The 19,665-nt window shown below is 42.1% G+C and overlaps 1 protein-coding gene across 3 annotated transcripts in view; it reads right to left on the bottom strand.

Annotated features, from left to right (window-relative positions):
- Positions 1-15,527, bottom strand: part of LOC129720220 (SKI2 subunit of superkiller complex protein) — a 204,518-nt gene extending 188,991 nt beyond the window's left edge. For all 3 annotated transcript variants that reach the window (XM_055671669.1, XM_055671681.1, XM_055671675.1), the window contains exons 1-2: positions 15,383-15,527; positions 14,004-15,327 (exon numbers count right to left, since the gene is read on the bottom strand). In XM_055671669.1, the coding sequence (XP_055527644.1) occupies positions 14,004-15,327; positions 15,383-15,394 (1,336 nt within the window). In that variant the 5' untranslated portion in view covers positions 15,395-15,527. The remainder of the gene's footprint in view (positions 1-14,003; positions 15,328-15,382) is intronic.
- Between the last annotated feature and the right edge of the window lie 4,138 nt (positions 15,528-19,665).

The following is a 19,665-nucleotide window of genomic DNA, read 5'->3' as shown; positions in this document are numbered from 1 at the left end:
AGAGCTCAGAGCAAGCGATAGCATTGGCCTGTGTCAGATCACTGACCACGACACGGAGCTTGTTAGGTCGGACCTTGGAAATTTCGGTCACGGCCTTGTGCCCCTTCGTCAGGTCTTTCGAAATTTGCAGTATGTTTAATCGCTTTGAATTCACTCCTGCCTTTGGACGAAAATAAACAGTATAGCTGCCCTGTTGAGATCCGTCCGGGTAAAGCCTGGGGCGAGGGGGGACTGGAGAATGAACAGGGGAGGGGATAACAGAAGGGTCAGGGTCAGGGGGGCTCGGGGATGGTGGCACGGGAGGCGAGGGATCTATATCCATCGTGCTAAATGTAGTGCACTAGCGCACTAGCGCCGACAAGAACACGTACCTATTTACTTCTTCCTTCCAGGCAGTGGTTGTCCGATCGTTCGAAGCTGCACCCAAAGCAGCACCAGTACAGCAGCACCAATACAGCCACCAGCAGTGAGCCGGGTGTGAGATCACTCAGCACAGCGACACGACTCGACTGTCAAATGATGGCCTTGAATTAGAAAGATCTATTCACTGTGCACAGATCAAAACTGCAGCTGGTATTTTGCACCAATACAGCCAAAGTTGCGAGCCGGGTACAGAACGTAGCGACACAACTCACAATCCCATTAATTGTGTTTGAAGCTGAGCAGGTTCATGCTTCCTAGAAAAAACTACTATCTCAATCTTCTCCGGAGAGAATTCGATACCTAGCTGTAAAGTCCAAGCAGACAAATTGTCCAAGGTATCTTGCAATGGTCCTTGCAAATCTGCAGCTTTGGCTCCTATAACAGAGATTACACTGTCGTCTGCAAGTTGTCTTATCGTGCATGAATTTGCCAGACATTCGTCGATGTCATTTACATAAAAGTTGTAAAGAAGGGGGCTTAAACATGAGCCCTGGGGAAGACCCATGTAGCTAATGCGAAAAGTTGCCAAATCGCCGTGCGTAAAATGCATGTGCTTTTTGGACAACAAATTGTGCAAAAAATTGTTCAAAATTGGAGAAAATCCTTGTCGGTGCAGTTTACCCGAAAGAATGTCAATAGAAACGGAATCAAAAGCCCCCTTAATGTCCAAGAACGCAGACGCCATTTGTTCTTTGCGAGCATACGCCAGCTGAATATCTGTTGAAAGCAACGCAAGACAATCATTCGTCCCTTTGGCGCGGCGGAAGCCAAATTGAGTATCTGATAGTAGACCATTTGATTCGACCCAATGGTCTAAACGACGGAGTATAATTTTTTCCATCAATTTCCGGATACAGGATAGCATTGCAATCGGCCTATAAGAGTTGTGATCAGAAGCTGGTTTCCCTGGTTTTTGGATGGCGATCACCTTCACTTGCCTCCAATCCTGCGGTACAATGTTTTGCTCCAGGAACTTATTGAACAAGTTCAACAAGCGCCTCTTGGCATTGCCGGGTAGATTCTTCAACAAGTTGAATTTGATTCTATCTAACCCAGGCGCGTTATTGTTACACGACAGGAGGGCAACTGAAAATTCTGCCATCGTAAAAGGTGATTCTATCGCGTCGTGACCCGGAGACGTGTCGCGAACAAAGTTTTGCGCAGGAACAGAGTCCGGACATACTTTCCTGGCAAAATCAAATATCCACCGACTTGAAGACTCCTCGCTTTCGTTGACCGTTACGCGATTCCGCATTCTTCGGGCTGTGTTCCAAAGAGTGCTCATCGATGTCTCCCTCGACGTCTCGTTCACGAACCGACGCCAATATCCGCGTTTCTTTGCTTTAGCCAGGCTTTTAAGCTTGGTATTAAGCTCCGAATACCGTATATAGTCGTCGGGTATACCTCCCTTCTGGAAGGCCAAAAACGCGTCGGATCTTTGCGTGTAGACATCGGAGCACTCTTGGTCCCACCACGGAGTGGGAGGCCGTTTTTTGATCGTTACGCCGGGATATTTCTTCGTTTGGGCTTGCAACGCGGCGTCGAGAATCAAGCCCGCGAGGAGGTTGTATTCTTCAAGTGGTGGATGATGTTGAATCGACTCGACCGCTTTTGAAATCATTTCCTCGTATAACTTCCAATCGACATTCCGTGTGAGGTCATACGGAATGTCAATTGGTCGCATGCGAGTTGACCCGTTTGTAATTGAAATAAGAATAGGCAGATGGTCGCTACCGTGAGGATCGAGGATTACCTTCCATGTGCAATCCAACCGTAGCGACGTCGAACATAAGGAGAGATCCAAAGCGCTTGGGCGCGCTGGAGGTTTCGGGATACGTGTCATTTCACCGTTGTTTAAAATAGTCATGTCGAAGTCATCGCAAAGGTTATAGATTAAAGAGGAGCGGTTATCATTGTAAGGGGAACCCCAAGCCACACCATGAGAGTTGAAGTCTCCCAAAATCAAACGTGGCGAGGGAAGAAGTTCTATTAAATCAAAGAGCAGCCGTTGCCCAACCTGTGCTCTGGGAGGAATATATATTGAGGCAATACAAAGCTCTTTACCTTGTATTGTCATTTGACATGCGACAACTTCGATGCCTGGAATCGAGGGGAGGTTAATACGATAGAAAGAATAGCACTTTTTAATCCCTAAAAGTACTCCTCCATATGGGGTGTCTCGATCAAGGCGAATAATATTAAAATCATGGAAGTTGAGATCAATATTTGAAGTAAGCCAAGTTTCACAAAGGGAAAATGCATCGCATTTGTTTTTATTTATCAAAACTTTAAACGAAACAATTTTTGGTGAAATACTTCTACAATTCCACTGTAAGACAGAGATAGAATCCTTCATATACGCAGTTGAATTAGGCATCGAAGGATACAATCGCTGCAAGGAGGGGCCATTGGGCAGTCAACTGCTTTAAAAATGATCTAACTGTTGGGAGGAATGCTGTAAGAAAAATTTTAATTGGATCGGGTACATTGAAATTTTCAAAAATCCAGTCCACAATGTCAGAAAATTTCACTAATCCAGAGTTTGTTTCATCAACTGGATGTGCAAAAGGAACAACTGGGGTTTTAGATGTTCCTGGCAGTGCTGGGAACTCCTTCTGGGACTTTAAATTTGCAAGCCCAGGAGGAGTTTGCTTCGGTTTTTACGCAGCACTGTTTGGTTTGTTCGTACTTTTCATTACACTTTGGGAAATCTTAGGACCTTTACGGGGAAGTTTAGGAGAAGAAACATTTTTCCTCTTCCTAGACTCCCCAGGATTGGCATAAGATGTTCCCGCTGATGAATCGTCAGAATCGGTTTCATCAGAGGACAACAGATCAAAGGGGTTCGATGTTATGGTAGAAGTGGTCACGGTCTTCTTCAGCATTTCAGCATAAGAACGCTTTGAACGCTCCTTAAGTGACCGCTTGATTTTATCTCTGCGCTGCATGTACACCGGGCATGTGGAGAGCTCATGCTGGTTTTCCCCACAGTGAATACATTTTTCAGCATTACCACGCAAGAATCTTCCGCATGAGTCTCCCCACACTTGCTACATCGTGCCTTATTGCAGCAGTAGGCGGCTGTGTGGCCTAACTGCTTGCAATTGGTGCAATTCATAACACGGGGTACATACAATCGCACAGGCAGACGAACCCGGTCGATCGAGACGTGGCTAGGGAGTGCAGATCCGGCAAACGTAACGCGAAACGAGTCTGACGGAGTGTAAACTTTTTTACCGCCGACGAGAGACATGGACCGCAATTGCTTACAATCCAAAATCTTCGCCTGTGTTTCGGTATTTTTGAAGCAACCGGTTGCGCTTTTTAGGATACACTCGACAGACAGACTCGAATCGGTTATGACACCGTCGATCTCCACGTCTCGTGCGGGTATGTAAACGCGATACTCGCGTGTGAAGAGCTCAGAGCAAGCGATAGCATTGGCCTGTGTCAGATCACTGACCACGACACGGAGCTTGTTAGGTCGGACCTTGGAAATTTCGGTCACGGCCTTGTACCCCTTCGTCAGGTCTTTCGAAATTTGCAGTATGTTTAATCGCTTTGAATTCACTCCTGCCTTTGGACGAAAATAAACAGTATAGCTGCCCTGTTGAGATCCGTCCGGGTAAAGCCTGGGGCGAGGGGGGACTGGAGAATGAACCTTTACGGGGAAGTTTAGGAGAAGAAACATTTTTCCTCTTCCTAGACTCCCCAGGATTGGCATAAGATGTTCCCGCTGATGAATCGTCAGAATCGGTTTCATCAGAGGACAACAGATCAAAGGGGTTCGATGTTATGGTAGAAGTGGTCACGGTCTTCTTCAGCATTTCAGCATAAGAACGCTTTGAACGCTCCTTAAGTGACCGCTTGATTTTATCTCTGCGCTGCATGTACACCGGGCATGTGGAGAGCTCATGCTGGTTTTCCCCACAGTGAATACATTTTTCGGCATTAACACTGCAAGAATCTTCCGCATGAGTCTCCCCACACTTGCTACATCGTGCCTTATTGCAGCAGTAGGCGGCTGTGTGGCCTAACTGCTTGCAATTGGTGCAATTCATAACACGGGGTACATACAATCGCACAGGCAGACGAACCCGGTCGATCGAGACGTGGCTAGGGAGTGCAGATCCGGCAAACGTAACGCGAAACGAGTCTGACGGAGTGTAAACTTTTTTATCGCCGACGAGAGACATGGACCGCAATTGCTTACAATCCAAAATCTTCGCCTGTGATTCGGTATTTTTGAAGCAACCGGTTGCGCTTTTAAGGATACACTCGACAGACAGACTCGAATCGGTTATGACACCGTCGATCTCCACGTCTCGTGCGGATATGTAAACGCGATACTCGCGTGTGAAGAGCTCAGAGCAAGCGATAGCATTGGCCTGTGTCAGATCACTGACCACGACACGGAGCTTGTTAGGTCGGACCTTGGAAATTTCGGTCACGGCCTTGTGCCCCTTCGTCAGGTCTTTCGAAATTTGCAGTATGTTTAATCGCTTTGAATTCACTCCTGCCTTTGGACGAAAATAAACAGTATAGCTGCCCTGTTGAGATCCGTCCGGGTAAAGCCTGGGGCGAGGGGGGACTGGAGAATGAACAGGGGAGGGGATAACAGAAGGGTCAGGGTCAGGGGGGCTCGGGGATGGTGGCACGGGAGGCGAGGGATCTATATCCATCGTACTAAATGTAGTGCACTAGCGCACTAGCGCCGACAAGAACACGTACCTATTTACTTCTTCCTTCCAGGCAGTGGTTGTCCGATCGTTCGAAGCTGCACCCAAAGCAGCACCAGTACAGCAGCACCAATACAGCCACCAGCAGTGAGCCGGGTGTGAGATCACTCAGCACAGCGACACGACTCGACTGTCAAATGATGGCCTTGAATTAGAAAGATCTATTCACTGTGCACAGATCAAAACTGCAGCTGGTATTTTGCACCAATACAGCCAAAGTTGCGAGCCGGGTACAGAACGTAGCGACACAACTCACAATCTAGTTGGCCTTTAGCGCGAATGATACACTCTTTTGTTTGGCTATTCGTACACACGGACCGGATTGTAATAGAACGACCACTTTGCACGTCCGTTTCTGTCGAGTGTTCGACGCGGAATGATATATATATATATTTTTATATATATTATATATATATATATATATATATATATATATATATATATATATATATATATATATATATATATATATATATATATATATATATATATATATATATATATATATATATATATATATATATATATATATATATATATATATATATATATATATATATATATATATATATGGAGCGGATGTGCGGACCATCCGTCGTTCTCGCACCGGCGAGATGATCCTTGAGCTCCGTAAGGATGCTAAAAACAAGGGCGCTGCCTACAAGACGGTAGCCGAGCAGGTCCTCGGGAAAGATGTGCAAATTCGGGAACTCACCTCAGAGGTGACTCTCCAGCTCAAAAACCTGGATGAAATCACCGAGAGGTGCGATATTGCACAGGCCCTCAAGGAGAAGTGCGGAGTGGAAGTAGCCACTGGGGTAATTCGCCTCCGAAAGGGTCCCGCGGGGACCCAGGTGGCCACTTTCCGGCTTGCATCGGCCGATGCAACTCTGGCCCTGAAGACAGCCAAACTTAAGGTTGGCTGGTCAGTATGTCCCCTGAGCATACTCCAGCAGCCGGACGTTTGCTTCAGGTGTTTCGAGGGAGGACACAAGTCCTGGACCTGCAAGGGGCCCGATAGGAGCCAGTTATGTAGGCGTTGTGGTGGTGCTGGCCATAAAGCTAAAGACTGCGGGGAGCCTCCCAGGTGCTTGTTATGTACTGGAAAACGGGACGCCAAGCACTTTATGGGAGGCCCACGGTGCCCAGCCGGTAAGGCGGCCACGAAACCACGGGCGTGAGGGTGACACAATTGAACCTGAACCATTGCTATGCAGCACAGCAGCTGCTATACCAAGCAGCGTCTGAGTCGCGGTCGGACATCGCAATCGTATCGGACCCCTACTGCATTCCTCCCGGAAACGGTAATTGGGTTGCAGATAAGTCCAGTACGGCGGCCATATGCACGACCAGCAAGTTCCCGGTTCAGGAGGTTGTGTCAACCTCAAATGAAGGATATGCGGTTGCCAAGGTGGACGGAGTGTTCTACTGCAGTTGTTATGCTCCGCCGCGTTGGTCTATCGAAAGGTTCACCCAGATGGTCGATTTGTTATCTATGGAGCTGACGGGACTAACACCCTTAGTAGTGGCGGGCGACTTCAACGCTTGGGCTGTTGAGTGGGGAAGCCGCCGCACGAACCGGAGGGGTCAGATCTTGTTGGAAGCTTTGGCAAAGCTCAACCTAGATCTGGCCAACGTTGGAACCAAGTGTACATTCAGCAGAAATGGTGCGGAGTCGATCATCGACGTGACGTTCTCCAGCCCAGGACTGATCGTGAACTGGAGGGTAGACGATGGCTACACCTATAGTGACCACCAGTCGGTCTGCTATAGCGTAGTCCAGAACGTGAGGCGGCAGGCGACGGGTAGAGCCAATACTCCGACCGTCCGCGGGTGGAAGACATCGCATTTCGATGCCGAGGTATTTGCAGAAGCAATGAGAAGAGAGCGCGAGGGGGGCAGTTGGCTCCGCCCGAGTGCTGACCAATTAGTTGCCACATTATCGCGGGCGTGCGACGCCACCATGCCTAGGACCCGCCAACCTAGGAATGGTAAGTCACCGGTATACTGGTGGACCGACGCGATAGCGGACCTCCGTAGCGCGTGCCTCCGTGCAAGACGGATGTTGCAACGTGCACGTACCGATGTACAGAGGGTAGAGCGCCGTGTAGTATTCGGATCTGCAAGATCGGCGCTTAAAAGTGCGATAAAGGCGAGCAAAAGGGCCTGCTTCGATAGGCTATGCGCGAGTGCCAATACGAATCCGTGGGGCAACGCCTACAGAGTCGTAATGGCGAAGACCAAAGGCGTGTTGGCGCCTGCAGAGCGATCACCAGCGATGCTGGAGCGTATCATCGAGGGACTCTTTCCACGACACGAGCCAAATCCTTGGCCTCCGGTTGCTGAGTCTCACGTCCGACGTTCCAGTATCTCAGACACAGACCAGGGATGGTCGGCCAACCTGCCGGGCATCCAATCCGTGAGAGACGGCAGCCGTGCAGAGGTTGTGGAGGAGGTAAGGGTTACGAATGAGGAACTCATCGTGATCGCCAACTCCCTAAAGGTGAGCAAGGCACCGGGACCGGATGGAATCCCGAACTTGGCCATCAGGACGGCCATGAAAGTGGCCCCCGATCTATTTCGAGCAGTCATGCAGAAGTGCCTGGATGACTGCCTCTTTCCGGACAGGTGGAAGCGACAGAGATTGGTGCTGTTGCCGAAGGCTGGGAAACCACCAGGGGACCCATCGGCATACAGACCTATCTGTCTGCTGGACACTACGGGCAAGGTGCTTGAGAGGATTATCCTCAACAGACTGGTGAAGTACACAGAGGGTGTAAACGGTCTGGCAAGTAACCAGTTCGGCTTCCGGAAAGGTAGATCCACGCTGGATGCTATTCTCTCTGTCACCAAGACGGCAGAGGTAGCACTCCAGCGTAAGAGTTGGGGCATTCGCTATTGTGCAATCGTCACGCTTGACGTGAAGAATGCATTCAATAGCGCCAGTTGGGACTCCATAGCGCTCGCGCTTAGGAGCATCCACGTACCGGTGTCGTTGTACAAGATTTTGGAGAATTATTTCCAGAATCGGGTACTAGTTTACAACACGGAGGAGGGTCAGAAGCGCGTCCCAATCACCGCAGGGGTACCGCAAGGTTCCATCCTGGGCCCGGTGTTGTGGAATGTCATGTATGACGGGGTGTTGAAACTAAAGTTCCCTGTAGGGGTTGTGATCGTCGGTTTCGCAGACGACATCACGCTAGAGGTCTACGGCGAGTCGATCGAAGAGGTCGAGTTGACGGCCGCGCACTGCATACGCAAGGTCGAAGACTGGATGCACTCTAGGAAACTGGAGTTAGCGCACCATAAAACGGAGGTTACGGTTGTGAACAACCGCAAATTAGAGCAACAGGCGGTGGTCAGAGTCGGTGACTGCACCATTACCTCAAGGCGTTCCTTGAAGCTCTTGGGGGTTATGGTTGACGATAAGCTCACATTTAAGAGTCACGTCGACTATGCCTGTAAGAGGGCTTCAACGGCCGCTGCAGGACTATCTCGAATGATGTCCGATAGCTCAGCGGTATATGGCAGCAAGCGTAAACTTCTTGCCAGCGTGGTTTCGTCCATACTCAGGTATGGTGGGCCAGCGTGGTCCAAAGCGTTAGGTACCAACAGTCATCGTCGAAAACTGGAAAGTACCTACAGGCTCATGTACCTGAGGGTTGTGAGCGCGTACCGTACAGTGTCATACGACGCAATCTGCGTCCTGTCCGGCATGATGCCTATCAGCATAGCCATTAAGGAGGATGTAGAATGCTTCGATCAACGTGACACAAGGGGTATACGAGGCACCAGAAGGTCATTCTCGATGATCAGATGGCAGCAGGAATGGTCCAATTCCGCAAAGGGTAGATGGACGCATCGACTTATTCCGGACGTATCCGGATGGGTCGGGAGGCGCCATGGAGAAGTTAACTTCCACTTGACACAGATTCTGTCAGGTCATGGTTGTTTCAGGCAGTATCTACACAGATTCGGGCATGCGGGGTCCCCCATGTGTCCCGAGTGCGCGGATGCGGAAGAAACTGCTGAGCATGTCTTCTTCGTGTGCCCTCGTTTTGTGCATGCGCGGAGCGACATGATGGTAGTGAGCGGGCCAGACACCACTCCGGACAACCTAGTTCGGAGGATGTGTAAAGACCCAAACATTTGGAGGGCGGTTTGTACAGCCGCCTCTCAAATAGTTTTAGAATTGCAAAACAGGCGACAGGTTGACCACCGACACGCCAGTGTTAGCTAACGGCCAGTCTCCAGGTTAGTTAGCTAAGTTAGCAAAGAGATCTATAGAACCAAGAGGGTGCACAGAGAACAAAAGCCGCTCCCCGAAGCAATACCTAGCGGTGGTCCCGGGGAGTATTATGGGCTGGAGACTGGAGGGGTTTTAGTGGGTCCGGTCACTGATTCAAACCAACCCCACACTCCCTGAGGTTGGTCACCTCAGGGGTTTGGATGCAAATTTCCCCTCCACCTGAAAAAAAAAAAAAAAAAAAAAAAAAAAAAATTTATATATATATATATATATATATATATATATATATATATATATATATATATATATATATATATATATATATATATATATATATATATATATATATATATATATATATATATATATATATATATATATATATATATTTAAAATATAAAAATGCAAAAATGCAGCTCTGTCTGTCTGTTCCATATAGGCTTGGAAACTACTGAACCGATCGGCGTGAAATTTTGTATATAGGGGTTTTAGAGGCCGAGAAAGGTGACTAATAGCGAATTTCTTTATTCCGCCAGCTCACCTCGTTTTGACCTGGAAGCGCACTAACTGCAGTCAAAACCCTTCTTTGTTCGCTCGATTTTGACCCAGTTTTGACCTGCCGTGCTGCCCGAAGCGCACTGTAAAATTTGTCAGCTTCAACCCACCACCGCACGTGCTAAGTTCGTGAACAATTATCTGGCATCTCTTTCTTACTTGTGTCTTAAATGGCGATGACGTTTTAGTATCCTCGGCAGTTTTGCCCGCATACAGTGGAATAAAGAAATTCGCTATAAGATAATTCGAGACCCCTCCCTCTTCTGGAAGGGAGGGGTCCCATACAAGTTGAAACTTAAATTTCGCACAGCTCGAGAACCAATCAAGCAAATACAGGCGAACTTCGATATAAAGTACCCTCGTTATAAGGTACCTTCGATATAGCGTCACTCGATATAAGGTACATTTTACCTCGATATAATGTACATATTTTTATTATGTTACAAATAACTCCAAAATTGGTATGGAAACAATATATTGGTTATCTTGTCAACGTCTCTGGTTACTATTGATCATTTGGAGAGTGTCCATAAAATACTCCACACTTAGCGGAAGTTTGTAAACCCGTCCGAAAAAATTGATGTTGCTAAAATAACATGATATAGCGTTGTTCAACATGGATGGGAACGGAGGTGATAAAAAAATTATCTTGAAGTTTGATCCCTGGAGAATTTGTTTGAAGTTTTAAAAGACAAAATTTTATTAGAACTCGAATTGCTAGAAATGTTTGAAAAATGTACATTTTTTATCAAAAACATCATAAAACCTATGAAAAAGTTGGAACTATGCTTAAGGTATGTTCGGCAGAATGATGTATTTCTCAAATATGTATGTTAGAATATAGTAGGCCTCTGAAATCACACCCAAAAAAATTGATTGGTATTTTTTAAATTTTTAAACATTTTAAGAATGTTTGTATAAAACTACCTGACAATATTCAAGAGATAGAATCAGAGCGTCTTCAGCAAAAATTTTCTGCACAATATTACCTACAACTTTGCTTAAGACTTTGATTTGAAAAGTAATTTAAAAAAATTAATTTCATTGCAATTTTGGGCAGATTAATCAAAAATCTATTTGCATCAAAAGTTTCCCCTTAAGATAAACAAAAACTTTGTCGAATACACTACAGCATTGGAATAGTATTCTCACACTCAAAAGGTTACGATCACGTTTTTCACGTTTTAAACCAGCGCAGTGTGCAAAGTGCAATTTAGGCCACCCTTATGTGTAAAGAAAAGTAAGTTCAAACGGTCATTTTTAAATACAATGAAGAAAATGCAGATTTCGAAATCCTGAAGGACGAGAAAATTATTGAAAAAGTTGTCAACCCGTAAGCAGATGATTCTTATACATCGGACAAAAAAATAAATAACAACAAGAAGAAGAAAAAAAGAAGCAGTTTCAATAAAAAGTCTGTATGAATAAATAAATGTTGAAAAAAATTAGCGATGATAACGTAACGGCTTTATTTTTACTTTTTTTCTAGATGACATACTTTATGGAAATAAACTTTCACACGCGGCTGAAGGTCTCCTAAATAGCCAAAAAGAACTATGTGTTTCAAATTGTACTTAAAACAAGTTGATTAACACTTATAGTTTGATTCTATTTCCAAAATAAACTATACGTAGACAAATGACAACAAAATGAAGTATTTGAAGCCCTATTGTTGAAAATGTTTCATGATTCGATATAAGGTACAATTCGATATAAAGTACAACTTAAAAATCGAAATGTACCTTATATCGAAGTTTGCCTGTATAACCGAATTTGGCAAGTAAATGTTTTAGGTGTAACAATCATGTCCAAAATGTTTCGACACCCTTCCTTCTTCTGGCATGTTTCCAAATACCATTTCGAAATCCAAGATGGCGACTTCCGGATTCAGAAAAACAGCGGCAAATGACCAAATACCACCCAACATGCGAGTTTCCGAAATAGTTATAATGCACTGAAGCCACAAATCGACCTCGGACAACATTTCGAATTGTAAGATGGCGACTTCCGGTGTCTGGGAAACAGCCGAAAATGACCAAATAACACCCAATATGGGTGTTCTTAAACCAGAATGACGCTCAGGGGCCAGAAAGTGTCTCGAAATGCTGTTTTGAAATTTAAGATGGCGATTTCCGGTCTCTTAAAAACAGCGGCAAATGACCAAATACCACCCAATATTATTTCCAGAATTGTTATAATGCACTGAAGCCACAAATCGACCTATCGACCTCAGACAACATTTTGAATTGTAAGATGGCGACTTCCGGTGTCTGGAAAACAGCCGAAAATGACCAAATACCACCCAATATGGGTATTTCCAGAATTGTTATGATGCACTGAAGCCACAAATCGACCTATCGACCTCAGACAACATTTTGAATTGTAAGATGGCGACTTCCGGTGTCTTGAAAACAGCCGAAAATGACCAAATACCACCCAATATGAGTGTTTTTTTTAACCAGAATGACGCTCAAAGGCCAAAAACTGTCTCCTAATACCATTATGAAATCGTTTCCAAATGCCATTTTGATATCCAAGATGGCGACTTCCGGTTTCTGAAAATCAGCAGCAAATGACCAAATACCACCCAATATGGGTATTTCCGGAATTGTTATGATGCTCTAAAGCCACAAATCGACCTCAGACAACATTTTGAAGTGTAAGATGGCGACTTCCGGTGTCTGGAAAACAGCCGAAAAAGACCAAATACCACTCCATTTGAGTGTTTCTTAAACCAGATTGACGCTCAGAGGCCAAAAATTGTCTCCTAATGGCATTTCATTTTGAAATTCAAGAAGGCGACTTCCGGTTTCTGAAAATCAGCGGCAAATGACCAAATACCACCAAATATGGGTATTATGGGTATTTCCGGAATTGTTATGATGCACTGAAGTCACAAATCGATCTCAGACAACATTTTGAATTGTAAGATGGTGACCTCCGGTGTCCGGAAAACAGCCTAAAGTGACCAAATACCACCCAATATGAGTGTTTCTTTAACCAGATTGACGCTCAGAGGCCAGAATTTTTTTCCAAATGCTATTTAGAAATCCAAGATGGCGACTTGCGGTTTCTGAATAACAGAGGCAAATTACCAAATACCACCCAATATGGGTATTTCCGGAATTGTTATGATGCACTGAAGCCACAAATCGATCTCAGACAACATTTTGAATTGTAAGATGGTGACCTCCGGTGTCCGAAAACAGCCTAAAGTGACCAAATACCACCCAATATGAGTATCTCTGGAACCAGAATGATGCAAGGAGCTAAAAATTGACCTCAGACACCATTATGAATTGTAAGATGGCAACTAAAATACGGCCAAAAATGGCCGATTTCCATACAATATGAGTATTTTCGGAACCAGAATGATACACAGGAGCTAGAATCGACCACAGACACCATTTTGAATTCGAAAATGGTGACATCCGGTTTGGAAAAACAGACGAAAATGCAGCGCAGAAAAAGTATACAAAAATGGTCCCGAAGATCGCATGATGCGTCAGTATAACCTACATTGCGGGACCATTGGCATTACAATGTCAAAGGATCAAATTGAAAACTGTCTGAAATACACTAGAAATAACATTTAGCACGTAAAATAAACATTTTAAATATTATAAGTAACAACTGTATTAAAAAATGTGTGTAGTCAACAATTGTTTGACGAAATAAATTAATTTGATACCATATGACCTCCTAGGCGTATACAAAAGTGTGGAAAAATAACAAAAAATAATTTTCAGTAACGCTCCTCGGGATGACTGCAGCAACAGTTGATGGTTTATCGTTTTAAGTGTTTGAAACTAATTGTTTACTTTAGAATCTACATTAATAGGGAACCAAAATTTTGTCCAATAAAATATTAATTCGTTTACCTAAAGCGCGAGGATTTTAATACAATTAATTTTTGAACATTATAGCACCACCAATATTCGGTAGTTGTACAATTATCAATATATGAATTTATACAAATCTTTTTATAAATTTCCTTCGCATCTTCTAATTATGCAGTAAAAAATCACATATCTTACCTGTGTACAGATAATGTTTTAGCGGAACTGGTCTCTTTGGTGTACTAACAACAAAAACACGCTTCTTTTTAGTTTTACCAACCCAGTTTGCAAATTCCAATGTATTTGGTACTGTTGCACTCAGCATTACAATGCACACATGATCAGGCAGTAATATAAGAACTTCCTCCCAAACATGTCCACGATCAGCATCCGTTATGTAATGAACTTCATCGAATATAACATATTCCAAATCTCGAGTTATATCGCTACCACAATACAACATTGAACGAAGAATTTCTGTTGTCATGATTAAACAGGAAGCTGTGGGATCTATTTGAATATCTCCCGTTATTAGCCCAACATCCTTGAAAATGGTTTTGAAGTCGCGATACTTCTGATTAGATAATGCCTTTATAGGGGATGTGTAAATACTTTTAGTCATGTGTTTTTTCGATAAAGCAATAGCATATTCAGCCACAACTGTTTTCCCGGCGGATGTATGTGCAGCCACAAAAACGTGATTGTGTTCCTCCAGTTTTATAATAGCTTGTTTTTGAAAGATATCCAGCTCGAAGGGATATTCATGAGCCATATTAGGGACTTTCAGATGAAAGTCAGCCACAGGTTTAGATACATTCATAATTTCTGCCCATTCTGCAGTTGTAGGAGTATTGGTTTTAATGTCTGCAATTTTAAGCACTTTCTTTTCTGAATTTTCTTCTGTGTCAAATAAAAAATCATCAACCATAGACTTGATACCGAGTTTTTGAGGATCATCAGCTTTGTAGGCAATCTGTTCATCATTGTCATTGCTATCCAATTGTAAAATAGTAACTTCTTGCTCAACGATAGAAAGCAGATCAACAATACCAGCTTGCGAACATCCCTGTTTGGTAAAATGTAGCCCACTCGTGAATCCTGGTGGGCATGTTTTGAAATTCTTTTCAAAGACAATGTTGTCAACATCAATTAACTGTATGATTTGTTCCGGCTCGTCAAACCCTCCAGGCCAAAAAGGAAAATTTGAGGCAGAGCCTCTCGTTGAATCTTCTGCTGGACCGGGTTCTCTTTGCATAGACATAGAATTTTTAGCATTGCTTCCCGCATTTTGAATGGGTACCTCGATAAAATTAATGATCTCGCCTGTTTCATAGCTTCTGGTTGGAACTACACGAGAGCTAACAGGAGCATGGGGTATATCATATAAAGTGTCGATATCAGGAACTCTTGGACAAAAATGCAGTCTTGGTTCATTAGTAGGAATAGCTGGGTCTAAAACGTACTTCCTGAGCAGGTCTTCATTGTCCTCTACAATTGGAGGTGGTTTTTCCCACCACGAGAGCTAAATTTCAGTTAGAGCAATCGAGCAATACAGAATTTAAATACAGAATACTCACATCTATGGACATGATAAAATATGTTGCTATCAATAGCTATATATTTATACTTACTGTAATAATATAAATATTACAACAAGTAATGTAAGATTATTCCTCGATTAATCGAAATAATCGATCATCCGATAAAACTAAAATAATAAGCAGTGTTGCCACATTTTCATCTGTACTGGACGTTAGAAATCTTTTTCATTTGTACTTTTTCTTCCGAAAATCTGTACCAAAATCTGTATCTCTAACATTTGTTCACTTTTGTTAACCTTGGAAACATCACAGAAGCTTCATGTTATTTATTTAGTTTATGATATTTACACATATTTTTATCAAATTTGGAATTTGTTTTCTATAATTCCAAAACTCTCAACAGTAACGTTTGCATAAAAACACCAGTCGGCCCTTCACACCGAGTTTTACAGAAATGTTTTGTTTTGTTTTCCAAGGGAAGCATCTGAAGTGATTTCAAGTACATCGAGAAATATATTGAAATATGTATTAATTTTAAAGTTTAATTAATAGACCTTTGGAAAACTCTGTACCTTTTGACAAAAATCTGTAATCTGTACCAGAAAAAACGAAAAAATCTGTACCTTTCCAGATAAATGTGTACCCGTGGCAACACTGATATAAGCGATAAGTTTTATCGTCGGATTCGCGACCAGATGTGCAGATTTGTCTGAAAAAAGCAGATTTTTATTGATATACTACACACTGTAAAAAAAATTCACGTCGAAGTGAAGTGATTTGCTGTTGAATTCGCACTACTTGCCGAACATTTCAAAGTGAAAAGAAAATCCTTCGAAACATGTTAATGCAAAGAACGGTGAAATCAACAGCAAATCACTTGATTTTCTGTTGTTATGTTCATCTTTTTTGATATTCTTATGTTTGAGATACAAAATGTTGATCATTTGGATATTATCTGCTAATCACAATTAATTTAAAAGGTTTCTGTTTATTTTAGATTTTTCAATTTTATTTCATTCTAGGTTTTCAATTTGATTACAAAATGACCACTGTCGCTGTGTCGGTGTATTCGAATTCAGGATCTGTAAAAGAGTTGTTTTATTATTATTTTATTAATATCAAAGATTCAATAGAACTTACTTCCAAACAAATTTTTAATCTCCGGGGAAAATGTGCTGCTTGCGCCTTTCGCCATCGCGACTATTTTTGTTTCGTTTTATGTTTTTGACGTTTGTCAATTGGAATCGCAGCTGTAATTCAATTGATTTGAACAGTGGTGCAAATTCAAGAGATATTCATTATAATATGATGGTGATTTCCATTGAACAGTTTTCAACGCAAGATCATTTCATTAGAAAGTGTTAATCATTGTGAAATCAACACTAAATCACTTCAATTTGCAGTGTGACGTGACGAATCGAGTCAAGTGCAAAAACACTTGAAGTAATCGTACACTGTAATTGAATGATACGATTACTTCAAGTGTTTTTGCACTTGACTCGATTCGTCACGTCACACTGCAAATTGAGGTGATTTAGTGTTGATTTCACAATGATTAACACTTTCTAATGAAATGATCTTGCGTTGAAAACTGTTCAATGGAAATCACCATCGTGTTATAATGAATATCTCTTGAATTTGCACCACTGTTCAAATCAATTGAATTACAGCTGCGATTCCAATTGACAAACGTCAAAAACATAAAACGAAACAAAAATAGTCGCGATGGCGAAAGGCGCAAGCAGCACATTTTCCCCGGAGATTAAAAATTTGTTTGGAAGTAAGTTCTATTGAATCTTTGATATTAATAAAATAATAATAAAACAACGCTTTTACAGATCCTGAATTCGAATACACCGACACAGCGACAGTGGTCATTTTGTAATCAAATTGAAAACCTAGAATGAAATAAAATTGAAAAATCTAAAATAAACAGAAACCTTTTAAATTTATTGTGATTAGCAGATAATATCCAAATGACCAACATTTTGTATCTCAAACATAAGAATATCAAAAAAGATGAACATAACAACAGAAAATCAAGTGATTTGCTGTTGATTTCACCGTTCTTTGCATTAACATGTTTCGAAGGATTTTCTTTTCACTTTGAAATGTTCGGCAAGTAGTGCGAATTCAACAGCAAATCACTTCACTTCGACGTGAATTTTTTTTACAGTGTATCATTTAATTACAGTGCAGTTCTGCAGATTTTCGTCAGAGGCTCCTTAAGACTGTATTACCACAGTGATGGGAAACTTATCGATACTTATCGATAATATCGATAAATGCTGGTCATCGATATTATCATCAATTTTTTGACGTTAACGATAATTATCGATATTATAAGGGTGAGCACAAGTCAGTGCGGCTAATTACTGAAGGAGACCCAAAAGAAGGAGACCTCTCCTACCCTTAGCAATGGGCGATCTTTGAACAAAAATCGATTCTCCTGCATCGATTAATCAAAATCAATAAAATCGATTCATAACAAAATCGAGCCTGAAAAATCGATTTTACAAAAAATCGATTTTTGTTCGGTACGCAAGAAACAATTTGGAAGCTGTTATGAGAGCGAAGGTGGCCAAAAGCAGTGATGAAGCAATCGATGCTGAATAAACAACACGTTGAACTATTTGTTGAACAAACATTGCAGCAATCTTTGTTCATGTACTTATTCAACAGTGAAACTCTAGCTTAACAGAAGTTGTTCAAACGTTTGCAAGTGAATACCAGCAGCACTAATAAATATGTGCTGCGTTGAAGCGCTTTAAAGGTCTCCACTTATCACATCTCGATAAAAGCTATTTGAACGTTTCAAACGGCAACTCCGCAACTATTCTGCACATGTTGTTCAAATGCTGCATACATGCGTTTGAAGTCTTTCAAAGAGCAATTCATTAGCTCTTATAGACGCGAACGCTAGATCACCGGTTCAATAAAACATTCTTCTGGATGCGTCGTATAGTTGATTTATTGCAGTATAAACATTTTTTCAAACCACTAAAAGATTTAGCAACGTCAACGTCAGTGATGCCCCGAAAGATTTTTTTTATTCTCGGAAACTGAGGAACTCTATGAAAATTGGAACAGCATTTTATAATTATTGAATAACTTTGATCAGACAACAGTCGAACAACAACCGAAATGGAAAATAGAAAATTTCTGTTCAATAGTTGAAATTTTCCGGCACACAGTTGTCCAGAAACGGCGAAGAGGGTTTTAAACAACAACATCAGAATATTTTTATATTGTTGAATACAATATTCTGCTGTTGTTGCTCAAAACCCTCTTCGCCGTTCCTAAACAACTGTGTGTCGGATAATTTCTCCAAATTCAACTGAACAACCATTTAACAGTAGTTTTTTATTTTCCATTTCGGTTATTGTTCAACTGTAGCCTAATAAAAGTGATCGAGTAAATGTTTAGGCAACAAAAATTGTTACTTGGGTATAATCTTTTTACGACTATTTTTGGTTATATTTATGGAGATTTTGTTTTGTTTGCGTTTTCTGGTTTATTAATCATGTTCATCGAGTTTTCGTACGCAACATCTACTAACGATACGGCTTTTTTAGTTTATTGCCATCTTCTTTAACCGTGTGTACTCTTAGCGTTTTTTTTTCTACTAAAAGTTTTCGTTGTCGCTCATCCCATAGACCATTTCACGAGACGTTTGGGAACTTGATTCATGAACGAAATTTTGACAGAAAGTTTGGAACTGCTGACATAATGCACGTGAAAGCATCAAGAACATCAGCAGGATCCGTGACACCTGTCAATTCGTGAAATGGTCTATTGTTTCGGATGCACTAAGAGCAATCCAAACCTGTATACAGTCAGTTTTTTTACGCGGGGGATACGTACCTCGTAAAAAAACGCATAAAAACCGCGGTAATTCGAAAATCCGCGTAAAAAAAAGAACTCATTCAAAAATCCGCGTAAAAAAAAACCTCGCTAATTTAAAAATCCGCGTAAAAACAAGTTTTTTTTTAAATCCGCGAAAAGTAGTCCAGCAAGAAGGGCTTTAGATAAAACCCGAGACGCTCTAGAACCAGTATTTAAAATTGTCCTCTTTGACGGTCATTCCGAACCTTTCGGTGGGCGGAGGGTATTTTTTGGACTAAGTCTTTTACTAGATAAACACTTAAACGTTTCTGGTTCCAAACCCACGTTAATTCGGTAATTCGCGAAAATTGTTTTGAATTAGCGCGGTGTCGCGTTCGGTTTTTAAATGAAAAATAAAAATTCGCTCTAAATCGTTACAATGACAGTTGGTAGATGGGCGAACTGTCATTGTAGCGGTTTCGAGCAGATTTCAG

Source organism: Wyeomyia smithii, chromosome 1, assembly GCF_029784165.1.
Source record: "Wyeomyia smithii strain HCP4-BCI-WySm-NY-G18 chromosome 1, ASM2978416v1, whole genome shotgun sequence".
Taxonomy (NCBI): Eukaryota; Metazoa; Arthropoda; class Insecta; order Diptera; family Culicidae; genus Wyeomyia; species Wyeomyia smithii.
The sequence above is the reverse complement of the archived record's forward strand: the minus strand, read 5'-3'. Positions and strand labels throughout refer to the sequence as shown.